General features: G+C 38.2%; 1 protein-coding gene across 14 annotated transcripts in view; it reads left to right on the top strand.

Moving 5' to 3' along the window:
- The window catches only part of LOC131415265 (nucleoporin SEH1), a 162,328-nt gene that overhangs the window by 92,158 nt on the left and 43,121 nt on the right, over nucleotides 1-27,049 (top strand). For 10 of the 14 annotated variants that reach the window (XR_009222387.1, XM_058556739.1, XM_058556737.1 and 7 more), the window contains 6 exons: nucleotides 7,804-8,635; nucleotides 8,726-8,852; nucleotides 17,150-17,321; nucleotides 19,521-20,442; nucleotides 21,701-21,849; nucleotides 23,204-23,434. Coding sequence is in view for 13 of the 14 variants with exons in the window: in XM_058556739.1 (XP_058412722.1) it covers nucleotides 7,804-8,635; nucleotides 8,726-8,852; nucleotides 17,150-17,321; nucleotides 19,521-20,442; nucleotides 21,701-21,849; nucleotides 23,204-23,434 (2,433 nt within the window). In the remaining variant the exon portion in view is untranslated. Of the gene's footprint in view, nucleotides 1-2,832; nucleotides 3,020-7,803; nucleotides 8,636-8,725; nucleotides 8,853-9,867; nucleotides 9,944-17,149; nucleotides 17,322-19,520; nucleotides 20,443-21,700; nucleotides 21,850-23,203; nucleotides 23,445-27,049 lie in introns of those variants that run through there. The other 4 variants (XM_058556744.1, XM_058556745.1, XM_058556752.1 and 1 more) reach the window with 4 other exon arrangements.

The raw sequence follows: 27,049 nt of genomic DNA, 5'->3' as shown, positions 1-27,049 counted from the left end.
ATCCTGCCACTCTGTATCTTTTTTTTTTTTTTTTGTGAGGAGATCAGCCCTGTGCTAACATCCGCCAATCCTCCTCTTTTTTTGCTGAGGAAGACGGCCCTGGGCTAACATCTGTGCCCATCTTCCTCCACTTTATATGGGACGCCGCCACAGCATGGCTTGCCAAGCAGTGCGTTGGTGCGCGCCCGGGATCCGAACCAGCGAACCCCGGGCCGCCGCAGCGGAGCGCGCGCACTTAACCGCTTGCGCCACCGGGCCGGCCCCCACTCTGTATCTTTTGATTGGAGAGTTCAATCCATTTACATTTAGGGTAATTATTGAAATATGAGGGCTGAATGTTGCTGTTTTGTCACTTATTTTCTGGTTCTTTTGCATTTCCTTTGTTTCTTGTCCCATTTGTTTTGGACTGCCAATTCAGTTTGGTTGTTCTGTCTTATGATTCTTCTAGTTTTCTCTTTGTTTATCATATGTGGTTTTAATTTGATTATTTGTTTAGTGGTTACCTTGAGGTTTGGGCAAAAAATCTTGTGTATGAGATAGTCCATTATCTGATAGCCTCCTATTTCCTTATACTAAGTCAATTCAGTCACTTTCCTCTTCCCCTTCTAAGTTGCTCTTGTTATACCTTATTCTATCTTGTGTTGTGGCTGTGTGTTTACAGTGATGAGGTTAAATTTATTTTTGGTGAATTCCTCCCTTTGATCTTTGAGTTTAGTATTTAAGTGGTTGCTAACCTATTCCAGTAAAGATCTACTATTTCTCTGATTTTGTCTACCTACTTTTCTCCTTACTCCAAGCTTTGTGTTCCCTTTCTCTTCTTTTTTTCAGGCCTGAGGGCCTTCTTGAGTATTTCTTGTAGTGGGGGTCTCGTGGCCATGAACTCCCTTAGCTTTTGTTTATCTGGGAGAGTTACTATTTCTCCATCATATTTGAAGGATATTTTTGCTGGATAGAGTATTCTTGGCTGAAAGTTTTTGTCTTTTAGTATTTTGAATATATCATTCCAGTCTCTTCTAGCCTGAAAAGTTTCTGTTGAGAAATCCGCTGAGAGCCTGATGGGAGTTCCTTTGTACGTTATTTTTTGTTTTTGTCTAGCTGCCCTTAATATTGTTTCTTTGTCGTTGACCCTGGCTAGCCTTACCACTAGGTGTCGTGGTGAAGGCCTTTGTCTGTTAATATATATAGGCGTCCTGTTGGCTTCGCTTACTGGTATTTCCTGCTCCTTCCCCAGATTTGGGAAATTTTCAGCTATTATTTCCTTGAATAGGCTCTCTGTTCCTCTTTCCCTCTCCTCTCCCTCAGGAATACCTATAATTCTTATGTTACATTTTCTAATAGAGTCCGATATTTCTCGGAGTCTTTCTTCATTTCTTTTTAGTCTTAGTTCTCTCTCTTCTTCCATCTGGAGTATATCTGTATTCCTATCCTCTAAAGTACTAATTCTTTCCTCCATATTGTCAGCTCTGTTCTTTAAAGATTCCAGATTCTTCTTTATCTCCTCCATTGTGTTCTTCATCTCCATCAGCACTGATAGGTTTTTCTTTATGATTTCAATCTCTTTTGTGAAGAAACTCCTAATCTCATTTAATTGTTTGTCTGTGTTGTCTCGTATTTCGTTGAGTGTTTTTATGATAGCTATTTTGAAATCTCTGTCATTTAGTTTATGGATTTCTGTGTCTTTGGGGTTGATTTCTGGGTGCTTGTCATTTTGTTTCTGGTCTGGTGATTTCATATATTTTTGCATTGTGGTTCCTGTGTTGGTTTTGATTTTCCTCATCCTGGAAGTCTCTGGTTGCAATTTCCACCTGCCGCCACTGTCTGGTGGTAAAGGGCTGTGTAGTCTAAGCCCCCTGCGCTCTGCCCCAGTTTTTCTGCTGCGATCCACAGTTTTGTTTTGTTTTGTTTTTTTTCATCACTGCGATCCACGGGTCCAGTTTATTCAGGTCTGCCTCGGACCGCTAGATCTGGTCGAGCTGCAGACTCCGGGTTGCGGGGAGGGGGGAGCTCTCTCTTTTGCCCTCTGGGTCCCTGACGTGGGAGGCTTCTCGTTTGCCCCTCTTTATCCGCTCTCTGGGTTGCTCAGATGTTGATGGTAGCCCTGTGGCTCCTCTGAGCCCTCTGTGCGGGAGTTTCCCACTAGCTGAGAGAGCCCGAAGAGCTACAGTTTCCCGCCGAGGGCCGCCCCTCCCCCCTCTCTGGGAGCTGCTCGGACCGGATCGCTGATCTGATGGGGAGGGAGCGGAGTTCTCCTTACCTCTCCCCACTTCCTCCGGGGGCCCAGCACGTTCCGCTATCAGATGTGCGGCAGTGTGGATCCCTCCGCTCTAGCTTTTCACTGTCTGGGATTCCGTTGTTGGTCTGTGGCTGTTACTTTTGTTGTAACTTGTGGGGGAAGAATTCACGGGAAAGCTCACTCTGCCATGATGCTGACGTCACTCCCCAACTGTTAATCTGTAGAACAGTAAAATTGACATCTTTATAATATTGAATCTTCTAATGCATGAAAATTATACATACTTCCACTTAGGTTTTAATTTCTCTCTGTATTTTATGATTTTTTTGCACTGAGATTTTTGCACATCTTTTGTTAGATTTCTTCCTAAGTTGTTGAAATGGTATTTTAATATTATCTTTCTTAACTTCATTTTCCCTTTGTTGTGGCTAAACAGAAAAAGATGTTTTTTTTATATCCAACAACTGTGCTAAATTTACAATTAACTCTAATAATTATCTGTAAATTCTTTGGATTTTTCTATATATTCAATTAGTATCATCTGAGAATAATAATAGTTTTATTCTTTTCTAATTTTTATACCTTCGTTTGCTTCACAGGCCTTACTTGACTGCATCTCAGAACAGTGTTGAATAGAAGTGATGATATTGTGTTTCTCTGACTCAGAGGGAAAGCTTTTCAGTATTTTATCTTTAAATTTTATATATGCTGTAGGTTTTTACTTATCATCAGATTTTAAAAATTCCCTTTTAATATTTCTTTGCTAGTTTTTTGTTTTTAACTTGTAAGGAGATTGAATCTTGTCAATCTTGTCAAAAAGACAAATGATTTTTTGCATTTATCAAGATAAACATGAGCTTTCTCTTCTTTTGGTAACGTGGCGAATTATGTTAAATGGTATTTGAATATTAAACCATTCTTCTATACTTGGAATAAACCTCACTTGGGTCATGATACATTATCCTTTTTATAGATCATTGGACTCGGTTTGCTAATAGTTTATTTAGAATTTTGCCCCTGTATTCGTGAGTGAGATGAATGCCCTTGCTTACAATGTTGTTGCTTGGTTTTGGTATCGAGGTCTTGCTGGTCTCATTTTTTCTGTTTTCCGAAACAGTTTTTGTAATATTGGTACTATTTTTCTTTAGATTTTGGTAGAATGTGTTGGTGAAATCATCTGAGTCTGGAATTTTTTTATCTAATACTTTTTAACTGCAGATTCAATTTCTTTAATAGTTATAGGACTATTCTGATATTTAAAATTTTTTGTGTCAGTTTTAGTAAATTGTAGTTGTCTAGGAATTGTAATTTTTCACCTAAACTTGAAGATACATCACTATACTGTTGACCATAATATCCTCTTGTGATTGTTTAATATGTTAGGCTCTTAAAGGATGTCTTCTTTGTTATTTCTAATATTGGCTATATTGCCTCTCTCTTTTTCTTGGTCAGTCTTACCAGGTATTTCTCAGTTTTATTAATTTATGAATTTTACTTATTCTGTGTTTTCTATTTCATATTTTTTTATCTTTATTTCCTTCCTTCTACTCTCTATGGACTTAATTTGTTGTTTTTCTAACTTCTTGAGATGATGCTTAGTTTAATTTTTCTGCCTTTCTGCTTTTCTTATACAAGCATCTGATGGTATAAATTTCCCTGCAAGCAGAGATTTTGTTGCATACCTTACTTTTTTTTTTTCATCTCATGTTTTGATATGTCGTATTTTCATTATCATTTCTTTCAGTGTATTTTCAAATTTCTCTGGCTCATTAGTTTTTGGAAGTGTATTGCTTAGTTTCCAAACATTTGGGGATTTTCAAAATTTTTAAATATTGATTCTAGGCTAGTTGCACTGTAGTCAGAGAATTTTTGGTGTTAGTCTTTAGAAATTTGTTGAGACATGGTATGTATCATCACTCAGCATTTGTTCAGTTTTTGAAAATGTTTTCTATGCACGTGAAAGGAGTGCATATCGTGTGATTGTTGGTTGCCCTCTTCTGTATATTCCCTTTAGGTGCAATTTTAAAAATCATGATCCTCAAACTGTTTTCTTAAAATTATTGTGCTTGTTCTTTCAGTTCTTTAAGTATTAAGCTCTCACACTATGATTGTGGATTTGTCTATTACTCTTTATGAGTTTGTCAATATTTGCTTTAAAAATTTCAAAGCTATATTTTTAGGTACATACAAATTAAAATTCTCTTTTTTTGGTGAATTGAACCTTTTAACATTGTGCATAGCTCTCTTTGAAGTTATGCTTTATGCCTTAAGTCTGGTCTGATAGTGTCATAGTTAACACCAGCTTTCTTTAGTTAGTGTTTTCATGTTATATCTTTTTCTATTATTTTACTTTTAACCTTTCTGTATCTTTATATTTTAGATGTGTCTCTTATAAGAACATAGAGTTGGATTTTATTTTTTCAACCAGTCTCACAATCTTTCTTTCCACTTATATTTAATGGAATTACCAATATATGGGGATTTGAATCTGCTCTTTATTCACTTTATGTTTGTTTCACCTAGACTTTGTTCTTTTTCTTTTTTGCATTCTTTTGGATTATTTAAGTATTTTATATTAGTCCAATTTTCTCCCTCTATTAATTTGGTAATTATATATTCTTTTCATGTCATTTTAGTGACTAGTCAAGAAATGATAACCTGTCTCTTTTGCTTACTAATGTTTAATGAAAGTGGTTTTTTTTTATGTTTTTGCCTCTTACTTGACATTACAAGGATCATAAAACATTCAGTTTACTTCACTCCACTCTTGTAAGCTACTGTTGTTTTATATTTTAATTCTCTCTCTATTTAAACCTCATAACACATGACGATGATGATGGTGATTACTGTTATTACATACAGCCAATCTACATCTCTGACCTTCCATCTGAGATTAATTTTCTTTTACTTGAAGAATACCCTTACAATTTTTTTATTTTATTTTTTTTCCCCCCAAAGCCCCAGTAGATAGTTGTATGTCATCGCTGCACATCCTTCTAGTTGCTGTATGTGGGATGCAGCCTCAGCATGGCCGGAGAAGCGGTGCGTCGGTGCGCGCCCGGGATCCGAACCCGGGCCGCCAGCAGTAGAGCGCTCGCACTTAACCGCTAAGCCACGGGGCCGGCCCTTACAATTTCTTCTAGTAAGGGTCTGCTGGGTAATGAGTTCTCTGTTTTTTGTTTCACTAAAAACATCTTTATTTCACCTTCATTCTTTTTTTTTTTTTTTTTTTTTGTGAGGAGGACCAGCCCTGAGCTAACATCCAATGCCAATCCTCCTCTTTTTTGCTGAGGAAGGCTGGCCCTGGGCTAACATCCGTGCCCATCTTCCTCTACTTTATATGGGACGCCACCACAGCATGGCTCAACAAGCGGTGTGTTGGTGCGCGCCCAGGATCTGAACCAGCGAACCCCGGGCCGCTGCAGCGGATTGTGCACACTTAACCGCTTGCGCCACCGGGCTGGCCCCTCACCTTCATTCTTGAAGTATATTTTTGTTTGGTATAGAATTCCAGGTTAGAAACAACTTTTAGCAATTTGAGTATATTATTTCACATCATTTTATTTTAAAAATTTGCTGTCAATCTTATTGATAACTTCATTAGAGATAATCTATCTTATTATCTCTGACTGCTTTAAAATTTTTTTCTTTATTTTTTTTTACATTTTACTGTGATGTGTTTAGGTGCCTTCTGTTTTATCCTGCTTGTCATTGGTAGGCCTTCTTAAATTTTGGATTGTTGACTTTGACAAGTTTTAGAAAATTCTCAGCCAATACCTCTTCAAATATAGCTTTTTTTTTTTTGATGAGGAAGATTGGCCCTAAGCTAACATCTGTTGCCAATCCTCCTCTTTTTGCTTGAGGAAGAATGTCACTGAGCTAACATCTGTGCCCATCTTCCTCTATTTTGTATGTGGGATGCTACCACAGCATGGCTTGATGAGTGGTGTGTAGATTCACGCCAGGGATCTGAACCTGCGAACCCCACGCTGCCAAAGTGGAGTGCACAAACTTAACCACTATGCCACCAATCCGGCCCCCAAATATAACTTTTGTTCCATTTTCTCTCCTCTTTTCTTCTGAGAGTTTAGTTAAAAGTTTGTTAGACTTGCTCAGGGTATCTCTTTTTTCTTTATGTTCTTTCTGTTCTGTTGTGTATTTTCCATATGTTCTCTTTCATGGTTCATTCTGGATATTTTCTTTGGACTTCTCTTCCAAATCTGATTCTTTTTTCTGTTGTGTCTAATTTGTTGTTAAACTCATCCTTTGGGTTCTTAATTTGTTACTGTATTTTTCAATTATGGAAGTTACATTTAGTTTTTCCTTTATAATTTCTAGTCCTCTGCTAGGGTTATCAATGTTGTCTTTTATTTCCTTAAATATGTTTTAGATGTTTATGTTTTAGATTTTAGATTTAGATGTGTTTTGGGTTCTGATGACTCCATTTTCTGTATCTCCCCATAGGTCTGTTTCTTTGGGATTTGGGCCACGTTATCTTGGAATATCAAGTGTCATTCATTGATTGAGAGGTGGACTTTTACAGGAAAAGTTGTTGAAATAATTTGAGGCCACGGGAGATGTTATCTTCCAGACAAGATTTATGTTTGCTTTTGACAGGGAATGAGGAACACTAGCAATCTCAGATAACTTTAATCCAGGTACTGGGATTGAGCTGATTGGAGCTGGGCCTCAGTCCTTATGAGGGCCAGTTTACTGTTGGTTTACTTTTACTCCTAGGGTGTAGCCCTTTGTGATCTTATCCTAAAGCATGGATGTTGACCATGGTCACCCCCTGCCCTCTCATCACTGGCAAACTGTACTGAGTTTTTATACCCTTAATCCCATAAGAACAGCTTTGCTTAGCTTCTGTTTGAAGTCTTAATCAGCTGCCTCTTCTTAAAATAGCAGATCCCCTAGTGAAAAGCATCCTTGTTACTGGGCTCTCTTCTCTGGGATCTGTCTTCTCTTAGCTTTTGGCCCCATAGTTTTTTACTCCTTTTTTAGCTCTCCAGTGCCTTCTAAGAGATGCCTTTGGATACACTGTTCTGTTCTAATTGCTCTCAGCAAGAGTTGGTTTGCATTACTTAGTTTACTATTACTGGAGGCAGAAGTCTTAACTTGCATTTTTTTTAATATTAAATAGGTTTATGTTTCTTTGCTGTTGGTTCCGTTTCAGTGTTTTACCCATGGTTCCTATTTATGTCTTGCTTATAAATAATTCTAACAGGTGAGTGAAATTACCAAGAATTATACTTGAAATCACAATGGCTCAATGGCTTTTCAATCACAATATCTTAATTTTTTGGTTTTAAATTATTATCTGATTCAGTTTTAGCATTTCTTGAACTCTTGAAGATTTTTTTGTTTTTAACAGTTGATAATCTGATTTTGTAAGTAACCCAGTACTCTACAGCTAAAGTTGATAATAGCTGTCTTTTTTCATTAGGATACTTAACTGGTATATGATTAATTTCTTGCTGCTGTTAAATCTCATGTAGCACTGATAAATAAATTTACCACAGTTCCATGTTAGTTTAATCTTTATCTGATGTAAATTTTCACATTGCTAGGACACTTTCTTCATGAACAGCAAACCTCGAAGATACAAAGGCAAGCTACTTGATGATGGTGATTCTGTACTTAGGATAAGCACCATTGCTTCAGCCATTGCAAACGCATCAGTGAGTACTGATCCTTCCCAGCTTGCTTCCATGATCAAGGCACTTGCAAATAAAACCAGAGAGAAGACTTTTCAGGAAGATGATAAACAAAAGGACTATTCCATTGTGTCTCATTTCTTACCTAATGATTTAGAAAAAAGTAATGGATCCAGCGCATTTGATGTGGAGAAATACCTTAAAAAAACAGAAGTTAGTAGATATGAAGGTGGACAGGAAAACTTTTCAAGAGCTGATGTGTCTGATATTTGCGATTTATCTTTGCCAAAAGAATGGACTACACAAGACATCCATACAGTGAACTTAGGTACTATTAATATAAGTGTAGGGGAACCAGAAGAAAATACAGCAGCTATTTTTTCTGGTGAAAATGGAGAAAGTGAGAACCAGAAATCATTTAGAACAATAAACTCTTCAAATTCGATTCTTACAAATCTGAGAGAGAGGGACAGCACAATAGTTGATGTGAAGACATATTCCATTGACAACAAATTACCAGATGTTTGTAACAGTGAAAAAGCTACCTCGGCGTGCACTCCAACATCTAGTAGTTATTCATTAGTAAGGAACCCCAGAATAGCATCCCTTTGGCTGTCAGAAGAGTGTGAAGAAATAGAAAGTAATAGAGAAAATCAGAGGCAAAATGAGTATGTTAGTGAAACAAGCAACAGTGAAAAGCATGTAACTTTTGAAAAACATTTCATAATCTCACCTAAAAATATTGGTAAGTATCAGACTAATGGATCACATTTATAGAATTACAGAGTGGTTTTCTCTTTTTCTGTTCTCATTAGAAAATATACCTTTCTCATAGATTTGAAAAATCCCTCTCCTGAGCATGGTGGACATGGCTCAGAGGATGACCAGGATAGCTTCAGACCTTCGACTTCTCCACTGAGTCATTCTTCTCCTAGTGAAATTTCTGGAACAAGTTTATCAGGGTAGGTGGTTAACTTTTTTTTGTTTTAAATGATAAAAATACATGCTCAGTATAGAAAAATTGGGAAAAAATATAAAGAAGAAAATTAATCATCTATAGGTTCATCTCTCAAAGGTAACCATTATAAAATATTTAGTGCATTTGTTTGAAGCCATTTTTCTGTGCAAATTTTTATACTCTGTTTTTTTCACTTGTTATCGTAATTTTCTCTATTTAAAAGAAAATTATTAATATTACAGACTGCATAATGAATCTGTCATGGTTTATTTGAGGATTCTGGTGAATACTTACTGTATTTTATTATTTTTTGCCTTTTTCATGATATTCGAGATGAACAACTTTAATTATAAAATTTTTTTCGTATTTTGACTGATTTCCTTAGGATAGATATCTGGAAGTGAAATTACCAGATCGGGAGTAAGACTATTTTAAGGCTTTCTATATTAGCAAATTATTTTCTAAAAGGGTCTTAGAGACTTGCACTCTTGCCGTCAGTGGATGATGAGAGTGTCCATCTCACTGTTTTCTTTTTTTTTTTTTTCTGTGAGGAGATCAGCCCTGTGCGTTAGCCAGGATCTGCCAATCCTCCTCTTTTTTTTTTTTTTTTTTTTTTTGCTGAGGAAGACTGGCTCTGGGCTAACATCCGTGCCCATTTTCCTCCGCTTTATATGGGACGCCGCCACAGCATGGCCTGCCAAGCAGTGCGTCAGTGCGCGCCCGGGATCTGAACTGGCGAACCCCAGGCCACCGCAGCAGAGGGTGCCCACTTAACCGCTTGGCGGGCCGGCCCCCATCTCACTGTTTTCTTATTAGAATTTTAAATAACTTATATTTTTGGATTGTTTTTATCTTATAGTATTAATTTACATTTTTAATACTAATGAGATTGGTGAATGCTTTTTCAAGGGTTAGAATAAGAATCCTAATATTTTACAGGTTTTAACCCAAGCTGTAAGCTAACTTGACCTTCAAGTTATAAGAACTTTTTTTTTTTTTTTTTTTTTTTGTTGAGGAAGACCGGCCCTGGGCTAACATCCGTGCCCCTCTTCTACTTTATATGGGACACCGCCACAGCATGGCTTGCCAAGCAGTGCATTGGTGTGCGCCTGGGATCCGAATTGGCGAACCCTGGGCCGCTGCAGTGGAGCACGCGCACTTAACTGCTTGCGCCACAGGGCCGGCCCCTATAAGAACTATTTAAAATTTAATTTTTCAAAAAGGCCATAAATTAACATTGTTCAAAAATTATATACATATATAGGTGTATGTGTATATATAATTTTTGAACAGTATAAATGTATTGCTTTATCAAATGTACATGTGTATTTGTGTATAGATGTGCATCTGTGTATTTCCGTCCATTATGCTGTTCCTCATCTGCCTAGTTCTCCAGTCCCTTCACCAGGGAACCTCTGTTACTGGTTTCTTAGGTATTCTTCTAGAGTTTCTTTATGCATGTATAAGCAAATATGAGCCAGCCCTCCCTGGTGGTCTAGTGGTTAAGGTTTGGTGCTCTTACTGCTGCAGACTGGGTTTGTTTCCTGGTCAGGGAACCACACCACCTGTCCGTCATTTGTCATACAATGGTGGCTGTGTGTTGCTGTGATGCTGAAAGCTATGCCACCAGTATTTCAAATACCAGCAGGGTCACCCATGGTCGACCGGTTTCAGTGGAGCTTCCAGACAAAGACAGACTAAGAAGAAGGACCTGGCCACCTACTTCCAAAAAAATTGTCTATGAATGGCATCAGAGCATTGTCTGATATAGCAACAGAAGATGAGAGGATGGCGCCAAAAGACCGGGCAGGGTTCTACTCTGCTGTATACTGGGTTGCTGGGAGTCGGAATTGACTCAGTGGGACTAACAACAATGGAAAAGCAAATACGAATATATATTCTTATTTTTACATCCCTTTCTACACTTAACATAGGGTTCTTTACACACTTCTTACGTTTTGCTATATAAAGTTATTTATTACAGCTTCATCTATATTATAGTCACTTTGGACATGTACAAATATATCTATAGTTCCCAGAAATCAGATTGTTGGGTCAATGAGTACATTCATCGTGGCTTAATGACAGGAATATGTTCTGAGAAATGCATTGTTAGGTGATTTCATCAGTGTGTGAACATCATAAAGTACACTTACACAAACCTAGATGGTATAGCCTACTACACACCTAGACGATGTGGTCCTAATTTTATGGACCCCCATCGTATATGTGGTCCATGATTGACTGAAATGTTGTTATGTGGCACAAGACTGTATATGCATTCATGTTCATATTTATATTAGTACAACCCCTCCATAGAGGTTGTGTTAATTTAATTTTCCACCAACAGTTTAGGAGAGAGCCTGTTTTCCCACAGCTTCACCAACAGACTGTTTATCAAGCTTTTTGTTTGTTGACAATCTGATAGGTGAAAAAAATAATATTTCAATATAACTTTACTTCATATCTTTTGAGTGATGATGAGCATCTTTTCCTCTGTATGTCCTTTTCTATCAAGTGTCTATTCATGTTTGTTGTCCATTTTTCTCATGAATTGTTAGTCTTTTTTGTCTCCATTTCTAGGAGCCCTTGATGTATTAGGGAGAATAAGTAGCCTTTTATTTGTGATATGAGTTATAATTACTAGTCGTTAGAATTTTTTCAACTTTTTTTTTGCCATACAGAAAGTTAATTTTATTAAATTTATGATTTTTTTCTTTTATGGCTTTATGAAAGATCTTTTATGTGTTTCTCTATTGAAAGATTTTATTTATTTATTTTTTTGCTGAGGAAGATTTGCCCTGAGCTAACATCCATGCCAATTTTCCTCTAGTTTTTAGTATGTGGGCCGCCAGCACAGCATGGCTGCTAACAAGAGTGTATGTAGGTTGAGACCCGGGAACCGAACCCAGGCTGCTGAAGTGGAGAGCGCTTAACTTTACCACTAGGCCACTGGGGCTGGCCCTGAAAAATTTTAATATACAGAAAAATTTACCTAACCAGTGAAATTATCAAAAATGTTCAGTATTTTGAAAAAATTGATATTATATTTGATTTCACAGTTTCCTGTTAAATGTTTCCCAATGTACCATTGACGTTTTGCATATTCATTTGAAATGGTATGGGTAAGTTAGAGCTAAATATCAATGGAGAGCTTAATTCTTTCCTATTTCAATGACTCCTTCTACATACCTCATTTTGAAACACTTTTTCATATACATAGCCACCTCTTAACAGTTAAGTTCATATTTTAAAGGACAAGTCATCCAGCCCAACCAAATTTGAAGATCATCTGACTATGATGTGTCATCATTGATGTCATCCAGTGACTTTTCTCCTTCCTCTCCCCACTAATATTTGTCTATAAAATTATCTAAGTGTTTATTTTTGTACTGTTAAATATGCTTCTACTTCTGACACTTGTTTTGACGGCTTTTAAATGATGTTCTTTGATTCCCAGCTGTGTTAGTTTCCCATGGCTGCCGTAACAAGTACCACAAACTGAGTGGCTTAAAACAACAGAAATCTATTGTCTCGTAACCTGTAGGCTAGAAGTCCAGTGCTGTGTTCTCTCTGAAGCTTTTAGGGGAGGGTCCTTCCTTGCGTCTTCCAACTTTTGGTAGCCCTAGATGTTCATTGGCTTGTAGATGCATTTCTGTAATCACATGGCTGTTTACTACCTGTATCTGTGTCCAGATTTCTGTTTTCTTATAAGGACACCATTCACATTGAATTATGGGCCCAGCCTACTCCACTGTGACCTCATCTTAACTAATTGCATTTGCAATAACCCCATTTCCAAATAAGGTCACTTTCTCAGGTATAGAGGGTTAGGACTTCAGCATATCTTTTTTGGGAACACAATTCAACCTGTAACACCATCTATTACCAATGAGACAATTACTGAACTTATTCTCATGTTCTTTCTCTTTTCACTTTGTTTTTTAGTTATGTAATTTCTATGTTGGCATTTCATTTATATTTTGATTTATCACTGTACCCTACACTTGTTTAGTTTTTGTTCTACAGTTAAATATATTCATTTCTTGCCATCAGGTATTTCCCCTCTTGGTTGACTGAAGTGTGTCCTGTAGTGGTTTGCTCAGAGAAGCACTGAGGGAGCAACATTCCCTAGGCTCTTTTATGTTCAGAAGTTGGTCTGTGGCATTTGTAATTGAAGGACAGCATGACTGTTAAAAATCTTTGGCTTACACTTTCTTAAGCTGCTTTTAGGGATTGCTTTACTGTCTCTAATGAATATAGGAGGGAAATCTGAGGCTACCTTAATTCTTTTTGCCTCAAATTTGACTTGATCTTTTTGTAAGTTTATGCCGAAGATACTCTATCTTTCAAGTCTAATAATTTTATTAGGCTATATCTCTATGTTGAGTCTTCATGATTATTTTGTCCTGTCACACAGTACACTCTTTCAGTAGGAGGATTCAAGTAATCTTTTATTTAAGAAAGTTTTTTTGAATTATTGGTTAAAATATTCATCCTGCTCCCTCCCCCTACTGCCCCCAGGAACACTAGTGATGCATATGTGGATCTGTTTTTCTTGACTTCTGCATTCATTTTCTCTTTAATCCTTTCTTTAAGAACTTTTTATTTTGGAATAATTATAGATTCACAAGAAGTTGCGAAGACAGTATAGATAGGTTCCGTGTACCCTTCACCCAGTTTCCCCCAGTGGTTGCATTTTACGTAATTATAGCATGGTATTACAACCGAGAACTTGTCATGGTTGCAATGTGTAGGCAGAATTTGGTGTCATTTTATCCTAGGTGTGAATTTGTGTAACCGTCTCCACAATCACAGATACAGAACTTTTCCATCATCACAATCTATCTGCCTCTTTTGTAATTTGTTTCATTTGATTTGCATTTCACATTTCTGAAATCTAGATTCCTTACAGTGTTTTTTGCAATATCTCTTTCCCCCTGTGTACTTCCCAATTTCATCTTGTTTTCTTTGGTTTTGATATTTTTTAATTGTATATGAAGGCTTTTAATAAAAACTATAAGTACTCTTATTATTATTATTATAAAACTTACCTTAATATGATTTTTTTCCTTTACACTGCCTTTTACTGCATGATCAGAGACAAAATGCTGGGCTGGATATCTCTTACTCTTGGACTCATCTGTTTTTTCTTGTGCTCCTGAGGAAATGTACTTATTCATTAAGTTTAGGAAACACACCTTTTTGGGGGGGGTGATACTAAACTTTTTCATGGACTTGGCATACGTTCAGATATTTTGAATGTGAGGGCATCATGTTTACCTTTCTAAAGTGACCATGGAATTGATACTCTTACCCAACGTGGGTAAGCTAGCTAAGCACCTGCACCCTCACCTCTCAGCTTGGGGCAAAACAATGGAACTTAATGAGAAAAGGCCAATTTATAAGAGAGTAAGTGTACTTTGAACTAAAATTGCTGAGGAAGATGAAATGAGAGTGATGTTGTGTTGCTGAGTTGCTTAAAAAAAAGTACATTTTTTTGCTGCCATCGTCTGCAAAGCAAATAGTAGTTGAGATCTCTTCCTCAGAATCTGGTATGTAGATTAATCTGTGAATCCTTTCAGGGGCACAGTTTAGCCTACTAGCAAGCTTACTGTCAGGTTTTGGCTTACTCCTAAACCAATTTTAGGATTTCACAGTATGCATTGTATTATATTTTTATTGATGCATAATTAACATACAATAAAATGCAAAGATCTTATAGGTTTCATTCAGTAAGTTTTTGACACTTATGTACACCTATTTAAAAACCACCCCCTAAAATATATAGAATGTTTACATCATCCCATTAACAATCCCTTGCCTTTTTCCAATCAATTCTCCTTCTCCTTTCTCCCACCCCTACTCTGGCGCCCACTGTCTGATTTGTATCACCAACTAGTTTTATCTGTTCTTGCATTTCATGTGAATGGAATCATATAGCACATTTTTTGTGTGTCGAGCCTTTTCTACTTAACATGTTTTTGAGATTCATCTGTTGTTGCAGTAGATGTATCAGTAGCTCATTGTGTTTATTGCTGCATAGTACTCCGTTGCATGAATATACCACATTCTGTTTATCCATTCTCCTGTTGCATAATATGTGTTTTTTCTAAGCGTAATTTCTGGCTCCATTTTTATGTCCCTGCTATTGCTTTCTCTCTCCTTTTTGCCTCATCAGCTTCAAATGAATGGGTTTAGGTGATTTTCTTGGATTATGATAACCTCTGTATACACAGTTCTTTCTTCAACTGAGGAAAGTTTTATTTTCTATTACCTTTGATTACTGCTTGTGTTCCCCTTATTCCCTCCTTCTTTTGAGTATGCTGGTTGCCCATTACTTGATCCTCCCTTCTCTGGTCATTTGTGAACATTTTCTCTTTCCTAAGTTTCATTTCTTTATGTATTTACTCTGTATTGTGGGATAGCTATTCAAATGTTTATCCTCTGCATCTCTGATTTTCTGTAGCATCAACTATGCTTTTCATTGCTGCCAACGTAGACTCTAATTTTGTATTCATTTATTTTTATTGAAATCCTCTTTATACTTTTTTATCGTGGTAAAATGGGTTTGATATTTTTGTGCTACCTTTTTTCTGGTTTCTGCCAGCTCATATTCCATTAAGTTTTTTTATATTCCTGGTGAAATGTTGGTCATAATTTTTATCTGTTCAGTGACAACATTTTTTTGGTGAGTGCACTTTATCTGATAAGTTTTGCTCTTATTAGCATTCCTGCTACCTGATCTTATAGCTTCTGGCTTAGTTTCCAGCGAGTCCATAGAGCTGATTTAGAGCTTCTAATTCCAGAACTGTCTTTGAGTCTCTGTGTGGCTGGCACCTTGGCAATTTTTGGATTCCTTTGAAGTCTGACATCATGACTGAAATTTCTCTCCTTTTATTTCCGTGTGTGCTTGCAGTTCACTTCTCATTGCTTGAGATAATACAACCTAGATGCGTTTGTTGCTTTCAGCCAAAGGAGATAAGACTAATATAACACATCACCCCAGTAGCCCAGAACTTTTTTCATGCTGTGTCGTGGTATCTGTGTGAGTATGTACGCATGTGTGTGTGCATGTGCGTAGAGGAACCCGGGTAGGTGCTTGTTATACGGTAGCTAAAGTAGGCCTGGAGCAATTTGGTTAATATTTTGTCTCCATTGGTTAGAAATTCACTAACTAGTATTTTGTCAATACTGTCTTGATTTGGGACTTCTGAAAATCCAGAAATCGAAATAGGATTTTCTCTCTGTGTTCATTGCCCAGCTGAGTATTCTGAACTTTGTGCAAAAAAAGATGGGGTAAAATTCACTCAAATTAAGGGCTGAATTGAAACTAAATGGCAGAGCATTCAGTAGGTGCAGCAACTGTTTCCAGAGATGCTGTGACAAAATTTCCTATCCAGTGTGACTTTGCCACTTTTCCTCCAGAGGTGCCTTCTCTCTCCTTGAATCAGGTTGGACTGACCCTGTGACGGGTATTGACTAACAGAATATGGAGCGTGTATTAAATAGATGTGGGATCTTGCTATTTATTGCTTTCTAGTTTTTTTTTTACTTAATATATTATGAATATCTTTCTGAGTCAAAGGATAATATTCAACAGCATGATTTAAAATGTCTGCGTAGTATTTTATTGTGTGTTTGTGCCATAATTTCCATAACCTAATTCTTCCTGTATGACATTTAAGATTCCCTACTTTATTATCGATAGTAATATATGATGACATATCCTTTTAGCAAAGTCTTTATAGTTAGCATTAATTTTTTTCTTAGGATTAGTTCCTAGATGTAGAGTGTCTGAGTCAAGGGGCTTTTGATATGCATTACTTAATTGCTCAACCAAAAGTTGTGCCACTTTATATTCCTATCAGCATGAACAGTATGACTGTTCCCATTTCTTTGCACTTATCTACATGATTCTTTTTTCATCTTTGCTCTTTGAAGGCAGGAAATTTTGAATACTCTGCTCATTGCTCTATATCAGGTATTCAGTAAATTTTTGATGAATGAGTAGCTAACATTGTTATGTGCCTGTGTATAGAATTTATTAATGAAAATGCCACAACATTTTTCTTTTACAGTAGCTTACCAGATACTTCATTCAATAGGAATATAATTTACAGTTTTAGATAATTAAGGGTAAAAAAAATTGAATCCATGGTTGAGTTATTCTATATGTCACCTAGAGCAGAGACTGTAGATTAACAAGATTGTAGGCAAGGTGGAATGGCTTTTTGTTAGTGTAGATAATGTTGAGTAAAGGATTGGACAACTCTAGTCACGAAGTGTTCTCTCTTTCAGGTGTGCTTTGGAGTCTTTTGGTTCAGCAGCTCATCATCAGAAGCCCCCCTGTGAGAGTGAGTTGTCTCAGTTGATGTGTCCACAGGCTGGTGTGAGCAGGCTGACTTACGTGTCTGAACAAGAGAGTGCTTGTCCCACCACGGCCTCAGATCATGGCCTTGAGGACCACAAGGTGAGCAGTACTTTTTTATTTCTTTGGTAAGGCTTCTGGCTCTAAAGTGTTATTGGTAATAGGACTCAGCCTGAAGTTCAGGTCTGTATAGTTTCTGTTGCTATTTTGCCTTTAAAATAAATGTGTGTGTTTATGTGTTTTGGTTAAACAACTACTCATCCTGTGTAGGCACTAGAAGTACAAATATTTTAGTATATGCCCTCAAAAAGCTGTCAGCCTAGTGCAGGACAAGCAAGACACACGGTGTAATGAAATGCACTTTGATAGACCTATGCTGTGGGGATTCAGAAGGAGGTAACTAAAAACCTGACTGGGGGGTGGCAAGGGTTCAGCAAAGGTTTATGGAAGGGATAGGTAATGTGTTGAAGCCATATTTTGCAGGACTGCTTGGAATTAGGCAGGGACAAGCAGACAAACAAATGGGAGAAGGCATGGAATTGTAAAATACACACTGCATTTGAGAGACTCCATGAAGTTTGGAATGGAATGGCTGCCGTGCATCCATGTACATGAGGAAAGGAGGACAGGCCAAACCTTAAAGAGTCCAGGATGGAAAATTTGGGAGTTTGAAGGCTCTTAAGCAGGACACTGACATGGTCCGTGTTGATGTTTGAAAAGCTCATTGCAGGGCTGGCCCAGTGGTGTAGTGGTTAAGTCCGCCCGCTCCGCTCCAGTGGCTTGGGGTTTGGAGGTTCGGATCCCAGATGCGGACCTATGCACCACTTATCAAGCCGTGCTATGGCAGGCATCCCACATATAAAGTTGAGGAAGATAGGCACGGATTTAGTCTAGGGCCAGTCTTCCTCAGCAAGAAAAAAAGAAAAACTTATTGCAGTAGTAGTCGGGCAGAGGCATTGAGGGGGGACAAGATTAGAATCAGGAAGATGTGACACAAGGCTACTCTAGGCAGTGAGGTGAGAGACAATGTGGGCTTGGACTAAGGTAGTGGCAGTAGAGTGGGAGAGAAGCAGGTAGATCTGAGAGATTTATGTGGGAGAAGCTAGAATTTTATCATCTGTGTGTGTGTTTCGTAAATGTGACAGTACTCAGTGTTTTTAATAAGCTGAATATGACTGTTGTGAGTGTGCAATAGAGGCCTTCTCCACTCACCTATTACTAAATATATCCACCAAAGTTACTAAACATAGGGTATCATGTTGGACAAATCAGTATACCCATTTCATTGAAAGCTGTCTTTTTGATGATGCTGTTACATGTTGGGTCTCTGTGTTCTTAGCGTAGTGGTTAAGAGCTGAATTGTGGAGTCAGATGGCCTTTCCTTTGCTACTTTCTGATACAGATTATAACGTCCCCAAGCCTATTTCTTCATCTGTAAGGAAAGACAGTGATGTGAGGGCAGGGCTTGGCACCAAGAAGTCACCACTGAATACATACTGGCTATTATTTATATTTATTTAATGATTGGTTGCTTGATGATGACGACTGATAAATAATCTTGTATTTGTTTATCAGTGTCTTTGTTTCTAAAGCTTTGGTCCAGCAGAAATTTCCAAGCCAAGTACCAAGAATAATCAGTGAGGGTCAAGTGTGTCTTGTGTGTAAATTCCAGCTGATCTGCCCTGCAGAGCTGTAAATGTCACCCCTATGGTTATGCCTTATAAAGAAATGACGATATGAACATTGCCTAGGGCTATTACTTCATACTTAGGAAAACAGAAGCACATAAGTTTAAATATTGGAAAAGACTTAGTGCTCGTAAAAATTAGCATCTTCAAGCGTAACAGCGGTATAAACTAATAACGGAGGTGGGAGCCTGTGAGCTGGCTTTGCGTTGGTTCCTAAGCTCACGTTGATATCATTGGAAAGCTTGCTCGTCCCCCACTCCTTTGTTATTAATTTGCTTAAATTTTTATTGTACAGTTTACAGGAAAAATCCCTTAAATTTGCACAAAATTACTTGTCTCTGGTCCTTTATCTGTGTACATTTTTCAGAGATGTAGTTCGTGTATACCTCCTCTTCAGCCTCCTCATAATTATTTCTATAAAACAGTGAATGCCAATTTTCTAACTTTTAATCATGTGTTTCACAGCTATAAAACTACTGTGTAAGCCAACTTTTTTTTCATTGTTAATGTCATGTAGATCTCTTTATTATATTATTTGAGATTATATCAACATGGTTAGAATTTGTAATATTCAGTTTATCTGTGGATTATTTCTAAACATTTTTTGTCACAGAGTGATATCACCAGTGAGTTGAGCACCACAATTATTCAAACCAGTCCAATTCTATCAGAGGAACAGACTGTGGAAAAGTTGAGAGAAAAAGGTCCATTTCAAAGTAGAAAAAAAAGAGCATTATCATATGTTATCCAGAAAAACTCGGACACAGAGCAAGTGACTGAAACTACTTCTCTGAGTAGCAAACCTGAAAATGTAAAACCTAACTTTAGACTGAGTAAAGATCTTTCCTTCAAAAGTGGAGATCTATCGGAAACCAATGTGGTAGGTTTGACCTCAAACCCCAGTGAACTGGACCAGATCAGCATGACTCTACTGAGCAAGTCAGGTCTCAGCCACCCAGCTGTGTCGGTGATGCCACGCCTCCCTGCCTCATGCCAGGCATCTGTGAACGAAGGGGAAAGAGGAACTTCTGAAGATATATCAACTGCCGACGGTGCATTAAGTGGCCAAGTTCCTCATCACATGGCCTCTGGAAACCAGTGTGCTCCTATTCCCAGCATAGTGGCTTGTGGTTCTGTTCCTGAGATGCAGAATGTGCCCACTGCGGTTCCTACACTCTTGACTCGACATTCTTTTATCACAGCTCCCTTTGCCCAGCAGTATTTGGGAACACTACCTTCAGCTGGAAATGTTGCTTTGCCTCAGTGCCATGCTGGCAATGCCACAGTCTGTGGATTCTCAGGAAATTATCCTTATCCTGCTGTCGCAGGAGAGCATGTTCAGAACTCTGTGGCTGTGGGCATTTGTCTAGGACAAAATATTGGCCCTGGGTTGATGGGTACCTCTTCTCTTTGTAACCCATATTCTAATTCCTTAAATCAGAATCTTCTAACTACAGCAAAACCTTTTCCTGTGCAATCTGTTGGTGCAAATCGTGGAACTGAACCATGGGATTCAGGAGTGATGTTAGGATTTGGTAAGATGCCTTTTCTCTGTTACTACTTATTGTTGCTTGCTGTTATTTAAAAATTGCGTTTTCTCAAATGAGACCATAAAACTAGTTTGTTTCAAGGAGATACTGATTGGCCTAAATGTCTTGAAAGTGTTTTTCTTTGTCCTGAATTTGGAACAAAGACCATAACATATTTCTGTGCAAGGGTCCCTGAAGTGGCCTTAGAAAAACATGAAAACTTATACAGGTGAAACTCCTGATGCCTTTGTTTCCTGTCTCTCTCTCATGCTCTGCACTTGGACTTCTGTTGTTCTTTCAATTAGGAAACGTCCAGTTTAGAGTTGCCTCCCTGAAGGAGTGAGTCTCCTTGCAGCTTGTAAGCCTTTTGAGAGGTAACTGTTGTGGTAGTGAGAGGCAGCACCCTTCCGCTCTTGTCTGTGGTGGCCGCGCTGCCCCCTGTTCCCTTGCTGGCAGTCACTCTGCTGAGCAGAGCTGGGCGCTGTACTTTTCCTGACATAGCGCACGTGGCCACTGGAGTGCTGTCTTCTTCTCTGCCCTCTTTTTCTTCTTCTTTTTTTTTTTTGTGAGGAAGATCAGTCCTGAGCTAACATCCGTGCAAATCCTCCTCTTTTTGCTGAGGAAGACCAGCTCTGAGCTAATATCTATTGCCCATCCTCCTCCTTTTTTCCCTTTTTCTCCCCAAAGCCCCAGTAGATAGTTGTACGTCATAGTTGCACAAACTGTGTGGGACGCGACCTCAGCATGGCCGGAGAAGCGGTGTGTCAGTGCGCCCCCGGGATCCGAACCCAGGCCACCAGTAGCGGAGCGCGCACACTTAACCGCTAAGCCACGGGGCCGGCCCCCTCTTTTTCTTCTGAAGGAAATTTCAGAGTAACTGCAGAAGGATTATCAAGATTGGTTGTAGTAGTAAAAATTCGAGTTAGAGCCTCTTGTTTATTAGGTTAGGTAGTGGCTTATATTTGTGAGAGAAAAAAGGAAGAGATTACTAATAGGTAGTAACATCTAAGAGTTGATTAGCTGTAAATTGTGAGTTTGATCAATTTTAATTGTTCTTCTTCATGGGCTGGATGCAGCAGGAAAAAATTACTGGCCAGTCTCACTGAGGCTTATACAGTGTCAAGGACTCCTGAAGATCTGGGCCGCTTTTTACCATAGCTCTTGGGTATACACAGATAGTCTTAAAATTTCCATTTAACCAATTGTGCTTTTAATCAGGTGTTTGATATAACTTGCGTTTTGACTATGCTTTATTTTTACCCAGGGAATGTAAGAGTACCTGAGGAACTGAAGTTTCCTCATGCTTGCTGTGTCGGCATTGCTTCACAAACCCACCTTAGTGTACTTAATCCAACTGGCCGCTGGCTGCAGGTCAGCATTGGGGTGCTCAGTGTTAGTGTTAATGGTGACAAGGTAAGCTTTCTATGTCTTTCTCCTCTGACTTAGCAATTGGATTTTGATTAATGCTGGATTTCTCCTTTGTCTAGTACTCTTTTTTATACTGCAGAGTATGTCCTCCCCCCACCCCTTATACCTTGCACAGAATCATTGGAATGATGTCTTTTTCTCGGTCACTCCTTTGTTGTTGTACTTCCAGTATAAGAAGTGAAATCTGAATGTTTCTCATTTTCTATCAGTTATTATTATTATTTACTTATTAATCATTATATTTCATTGTCATTTATTTATAAAATCATGTAAATGTGCTTTTAGTGCTGTCATTTACACCACAGACTGAAAGCTCTGAGTTTCTGGTCTCTACTTGTCAGTTTTGGTAAATGTAATTGAATATAAGTTACTGTGGTTTATCAAAAAAACAAAAAAAAACACAAGTTACTCTTGAGACCTATGCCTACATTTAGTAAGTAGAGTCTTTTTGACTAATTTATCTGATCATGTTCTTACACGATCTTTTGAAATACCTGGAAATACAGTTTTAGCATTAACTATTAGAGCAAGGGTGTCTCACATGATCAGTTACAGCTGCTAAAGTTCTAGACTCTAAATCTCCTTTCATGATTACAATAACCATTTGAACATCAGTGAATAGGGAGAGTGGGAAATACGGTCAGCAGTTCTTGTTTTGGAAAGTCCTGGTTTTGTGACTGCTACTTACAGACGAACATCGGTGGATGGGTTTACTCTCCCCTTTTACCTCCTAGTAATAACCTTTATTTACGTGATAAAATAAAACTGTGTCTACCCTTTCTCTCCCTTTTTCCTAGTCTTTCCCCTCTGATCCTGAGGTTAGATGAAAAGCAGGTAATTGGAGAAAAGGGTTGAGAATGGAAGGAGGAGAGATTGGGGTCTTTTGAGGGGCATGTAGGAAGTAATGTTGTCTCTGGAATAGGAGTAGAAAAGAAGATCCCCATTTACAGTGAGGAGGGAGGGGTTGGAGTGAGACATAATTGTAGACTTGGAGGCCTGATGAGGTATCTTAGAGATCAGTCTAACCCCCTGCATTATAGAGCTGCAGAAACCAGGTCCTAGGGTGATGTACAGGGCTGTGAAGTGCTGCCATTTTCAGTGCCCTTTTCAAGGAAAGTGAGAGTATAGATAACTTACCTTCGTATGTCTTCATAATTTTGACTAATTGTACCTTAATGATAATGAGTTAAAAGACTTGGGTATTTTTGAAGAGGTAATAAATGTCTACATTTGGTAGTTGAAGTGACTGGGAAAAGGGATCTTAAACTAGTTTGTTCTACTTTTGATTTTCATTGTGAGGCATTTCTTAATGAGCCATGTGACTTTTTTTTTTTTAAAGGTGGATCTTTCAGCATATCCTTGTTTAGTTTTCAAGAATAAAGTCATCATAAGACCTCATGCCACAGAAGAGATAAAAGTACTTTTCATACCATCCAATCCTGGGATTTTCAGATGTACGTTCAGTGTTGCTTCTTGGCCATTTTCAGCAGATGCTGAGACAATAGTACAGGCAGAAGCCTTGGCAAGCAGAGTCATTCTCACCGCTATTGCTGAGACCCCTGTGATTGAGGTAACTATTTGTGAGTGGGTCTTTGTCATACCCGGCATTTTTTTTTTTCCGGTGAAGAAGATCCATCCTAAGCTAACATGTGTTGCCAGTCTTCCTCTTTTTTTTTTTTTTGCCTGAGGAAGATCAGCCCTAAGCTAACATCTGTGCCAGTCTTCCTCCACTTTTGTGTGTGGGACGCCTCCACAGCATGGCATGTGAATGGAGTAGGTCCACATCTGGGATCCGAACCCACAAACCCGGGCTGCTGAAGCAGAGGACGTGGAGCCTTAACCACTTGGCCATGGGGCCGGCCCCCATACCTGGCATTTTAATGAAGTCTGTTTTACCTTAGAAATAATATTTGGGGAAAAATGAATTTGTGGGCAAATGTGCCTCAAAGTTACAATTAAGCTAAACATCGCTTCTTAATATCTTCTTATTCCAAAATTTAAAATTATTTCTGTTTTACAGAAACACAGATATACTTGCTAAGATGTTTATAAAGTGAAGTATAACATTAAACCCTATTTTCCAGCTGGTTTCCAGTATATATGTAATTTGATGTGCACTTAGGAAAGTACCATATTCATAGTCTTCTTTTTTATACTTGAAGATTATTTACTAGCTGAAAAAGTTTCTCTTTTATAGTCACCCATTTTGTGAAAGTGAAAGAAATTAGGTCTAGCCAAGTTGGGATAATGAAGCAGTTGTGGGATTATATGTGTTTTTAGGACAATGGTTCTTAACCCTTGCTGCACATTGGAATAACACTGGGGGTTTTAAATGCACCCCAATGCCTTAATGTCCCACCCAGACCAACTAAATGAGAATTGGGGGAGGAGGGAGGACATGGCTAAGTATTGGTAATTTATAAATCTCACCAGATGATTACAAATTGCAGCCTTAGTTAACAACCACAGCTGTACAAGAAGTGTCTTGTCTTAATTGATTGTGAGTGAAATCAGAACTAACATATTGAACAAGATTAAGGAATGTATGAGGGAGAGATGGGGAGGATACAAAACAGGAAAAGCAGAGCAGCTCTTCATGATAATTAAAAATCAGTTGATTCCTAATATGTGAATTGAAACTAACATGTTTGTTTAATCACACTTACCAGGTGTTAGTGAGCTCCTACTACAGTTAATTTGTTGTTTCATTCAACAAAGCTCTGTGATTCTGTTTAGAGGTTGGATGTGGGGAATGAGAGGCAGGATAGCCTCCTGAGAGGCTGATGAGAATCATTCAGCGTTTCTTTTCACTGTGCATGTGCCTTTTCTTACCTTTTCCCAGGGGCAATGCTTAGTAACTTAGCTGAGCAATTTTTTAATTTTCTAGGGCATGGAAGAGGAAGTAGAGTTTGTAGAAGTTCTCATATTATAAACTCTTAATGATCTTTTTCTTTTTGCTTAAGTGCCATTTTATATACTTGTCAATCAGCTCTGCAATGCTTGCCGTTCTCTAGGACAGGGTTTTTTCAACTTTGGTGCTATTGATATTTCAGGCTGGATAGTTCTTAGTTGGAGGTGGGGGGCTGTATAGTGTAGGGTGTTTAGCAGCATCCCTGGTCTCTACCCACTGGGTGTCAGTAGTGTGTCCTTCCTGCAAGTTGTGACTACCCAAAATGTCTCCAAACATTACCAAATTACCCGCACTTGAGAACCGACGTCATTAATTTTTTGTATTTCAATACATTCCGCTGTACTAGGCTTTTGTGCTTGACCTTAAACAGCTTACATTTTTGTAGCAGCTTTGCTACAAAACTGCTTTTTGCTTTGAAAACTAAGCAATATTTGAAGTTGCTATATTTTGAGTGGATCACATAAGTGATATTTAATAGTGTAAGGCAGAGGTTCCCAAACTGGTCTGCTCATTGGAATCACCTGACAAACTTCAAAAAAAATGCTAATATCTATGTCCCACCTCCAGAGATTGTGATTTTATTCGTCTAAGGTCTGTGCTTTGAGTCCAACATACATGCAGGTTTGGGAACCACTGGTGTAAGGGATGGTTCAGTGTTAGCCAAGCCAGTGAAAGCTTTCTTGGAGGCATGGAACTTAGAGGAGTATTTGGGCCCTAAAGGACCAGCAGGATTTGACTAGGGAATAATATTCCCCATGAGAGATAGTTTAGAAATTTTATACAGAGGCCACATCTGTAAAAACTGTTAGATTGCTTTCTTAACTTGATAAAGGATCTCCCAGGTCCCTACAGAAAACATCACATTTTGTAGTATATGTACTTTTATTTTAGCTAGATATTGCTAAATTGCTAATTTATGTTCCCAGAGTAAAAGTATGAAACTTTCTAGTATTGCTAACATTTGTTATTGTTAGATTTTAAATTGTTTGCTTACTTCTTGGATGTGAAAAAACTTGTTTTAATTTGCATACTCAGATTATAGTGATGTTGAGCATCTTTTTCTGTGTTTGTTAGCCATTCTGGTTTCCTGTTCTCTGAACTGCCTGTTTATATTTCTTGCCCTTTTTTTTATTGTTTTGAATGTCTTTGTTGATTTTTGTAGATGTTCCTTATATTCTGGAGTATAAATCTTTGCTAATAATTATGCTCTGTGATTATTTTTTCCCATTCCTTGGCTCTTCTTTTCAACTCTTTTTTTTTTTTTTTAATCGGGCTGAAATTCTAAATATAGCATAGTCAGCTAAGACCCTGTATCCCAAAGATAAAACAAGGTTTGTTTTTCCTCCTCCAAAAAAGTATCCCTCGGAAAAGAGGGAGGAGTTGCTTCAAATTCACTCTTTGAGTGTAATGTGTTAGCCTGTAATTTATTTATTTATTTTTTTTGTGAGGAAGTTCAGCCCTGAGCTAACATCCATACCAATCCTCCTCTTTTTGCTGCCAACATCCATGCCCATCTTCCTCCACTTTATGTGGGACGCCGCCACAGCATGGCCTGACAAGTGGTGCGTCGGTGCGTGCCCGGGATCCGAACCGGGGCTGCCAGCAGCGGAGCGCGTGCACTTAACTGCCACACCACGGGGCCGGCCCCTAGCCTGTAATTTCTTGAATGTTAGTTTGGGACATTCTGAAAAGTCATTTGACATAATTGATTAAAAAAAACCCAGGAGATTAAGAAATTGAACCAGATTCAGTGATTATTCCTGGTGGTGTGTAAATGTTGGATGTTATACGTTAGCCTCTTAAATATCACTTTAAGAAAAATTACGGGTAAGTGGTTAGATAGGAGAAATCTTGAATGTATATTTATAGGATAAATAAAAACAACTACCCTATGTATTATGAAGGAGTGTTTCAGCTTGGAGTAACTTTCAGTGACAGCATCACATATAGATTTAAAAAGTGCTGTGGTATCAGTTTGGATGCACATGAAGACTAAGTTTTCTGGATGCCTGAAGACAGCTTGGAAAGTATCTCTAGTGATGAAGAAGCCACCAGTACTGATGATCCTTGTCAGAGTTTGAATACTCTTGTCATCTGACTGGAATACTCTTCCCACAGATCATCGCGTGCCTTACTTTCTCACTTTAGCCAGATCTCTGCTCAGATGTCACCTGAACACCGTTCATAGAATGGCAACCACCACCTGTCCCCTCATCTCCACACTCCCACTTCCCTTTAGCCAGCTTTACTTTTCTGTTTAGTACTCTTCAGCTT

This window comes from Diceros bicornis, chromosome 16 (assembly GCF_020826845.1).
Source record: "Diceros bicornis minor isolate mBicDic1 chromosome 16, mDicBic1.mat.cur, whole genome shotgun sequence".
Taxonomy (NCBI): Eukaryota; Metazoa; Chordata; class Mammalia; order Perissodactyla; family Rhinocerotidae; genus Diceros; species Diceros bicornis.
Note: the sequence above shows the minus strand (reverse complement) of the source record. Positions and strands in the feature narration are given on the sequence as shown.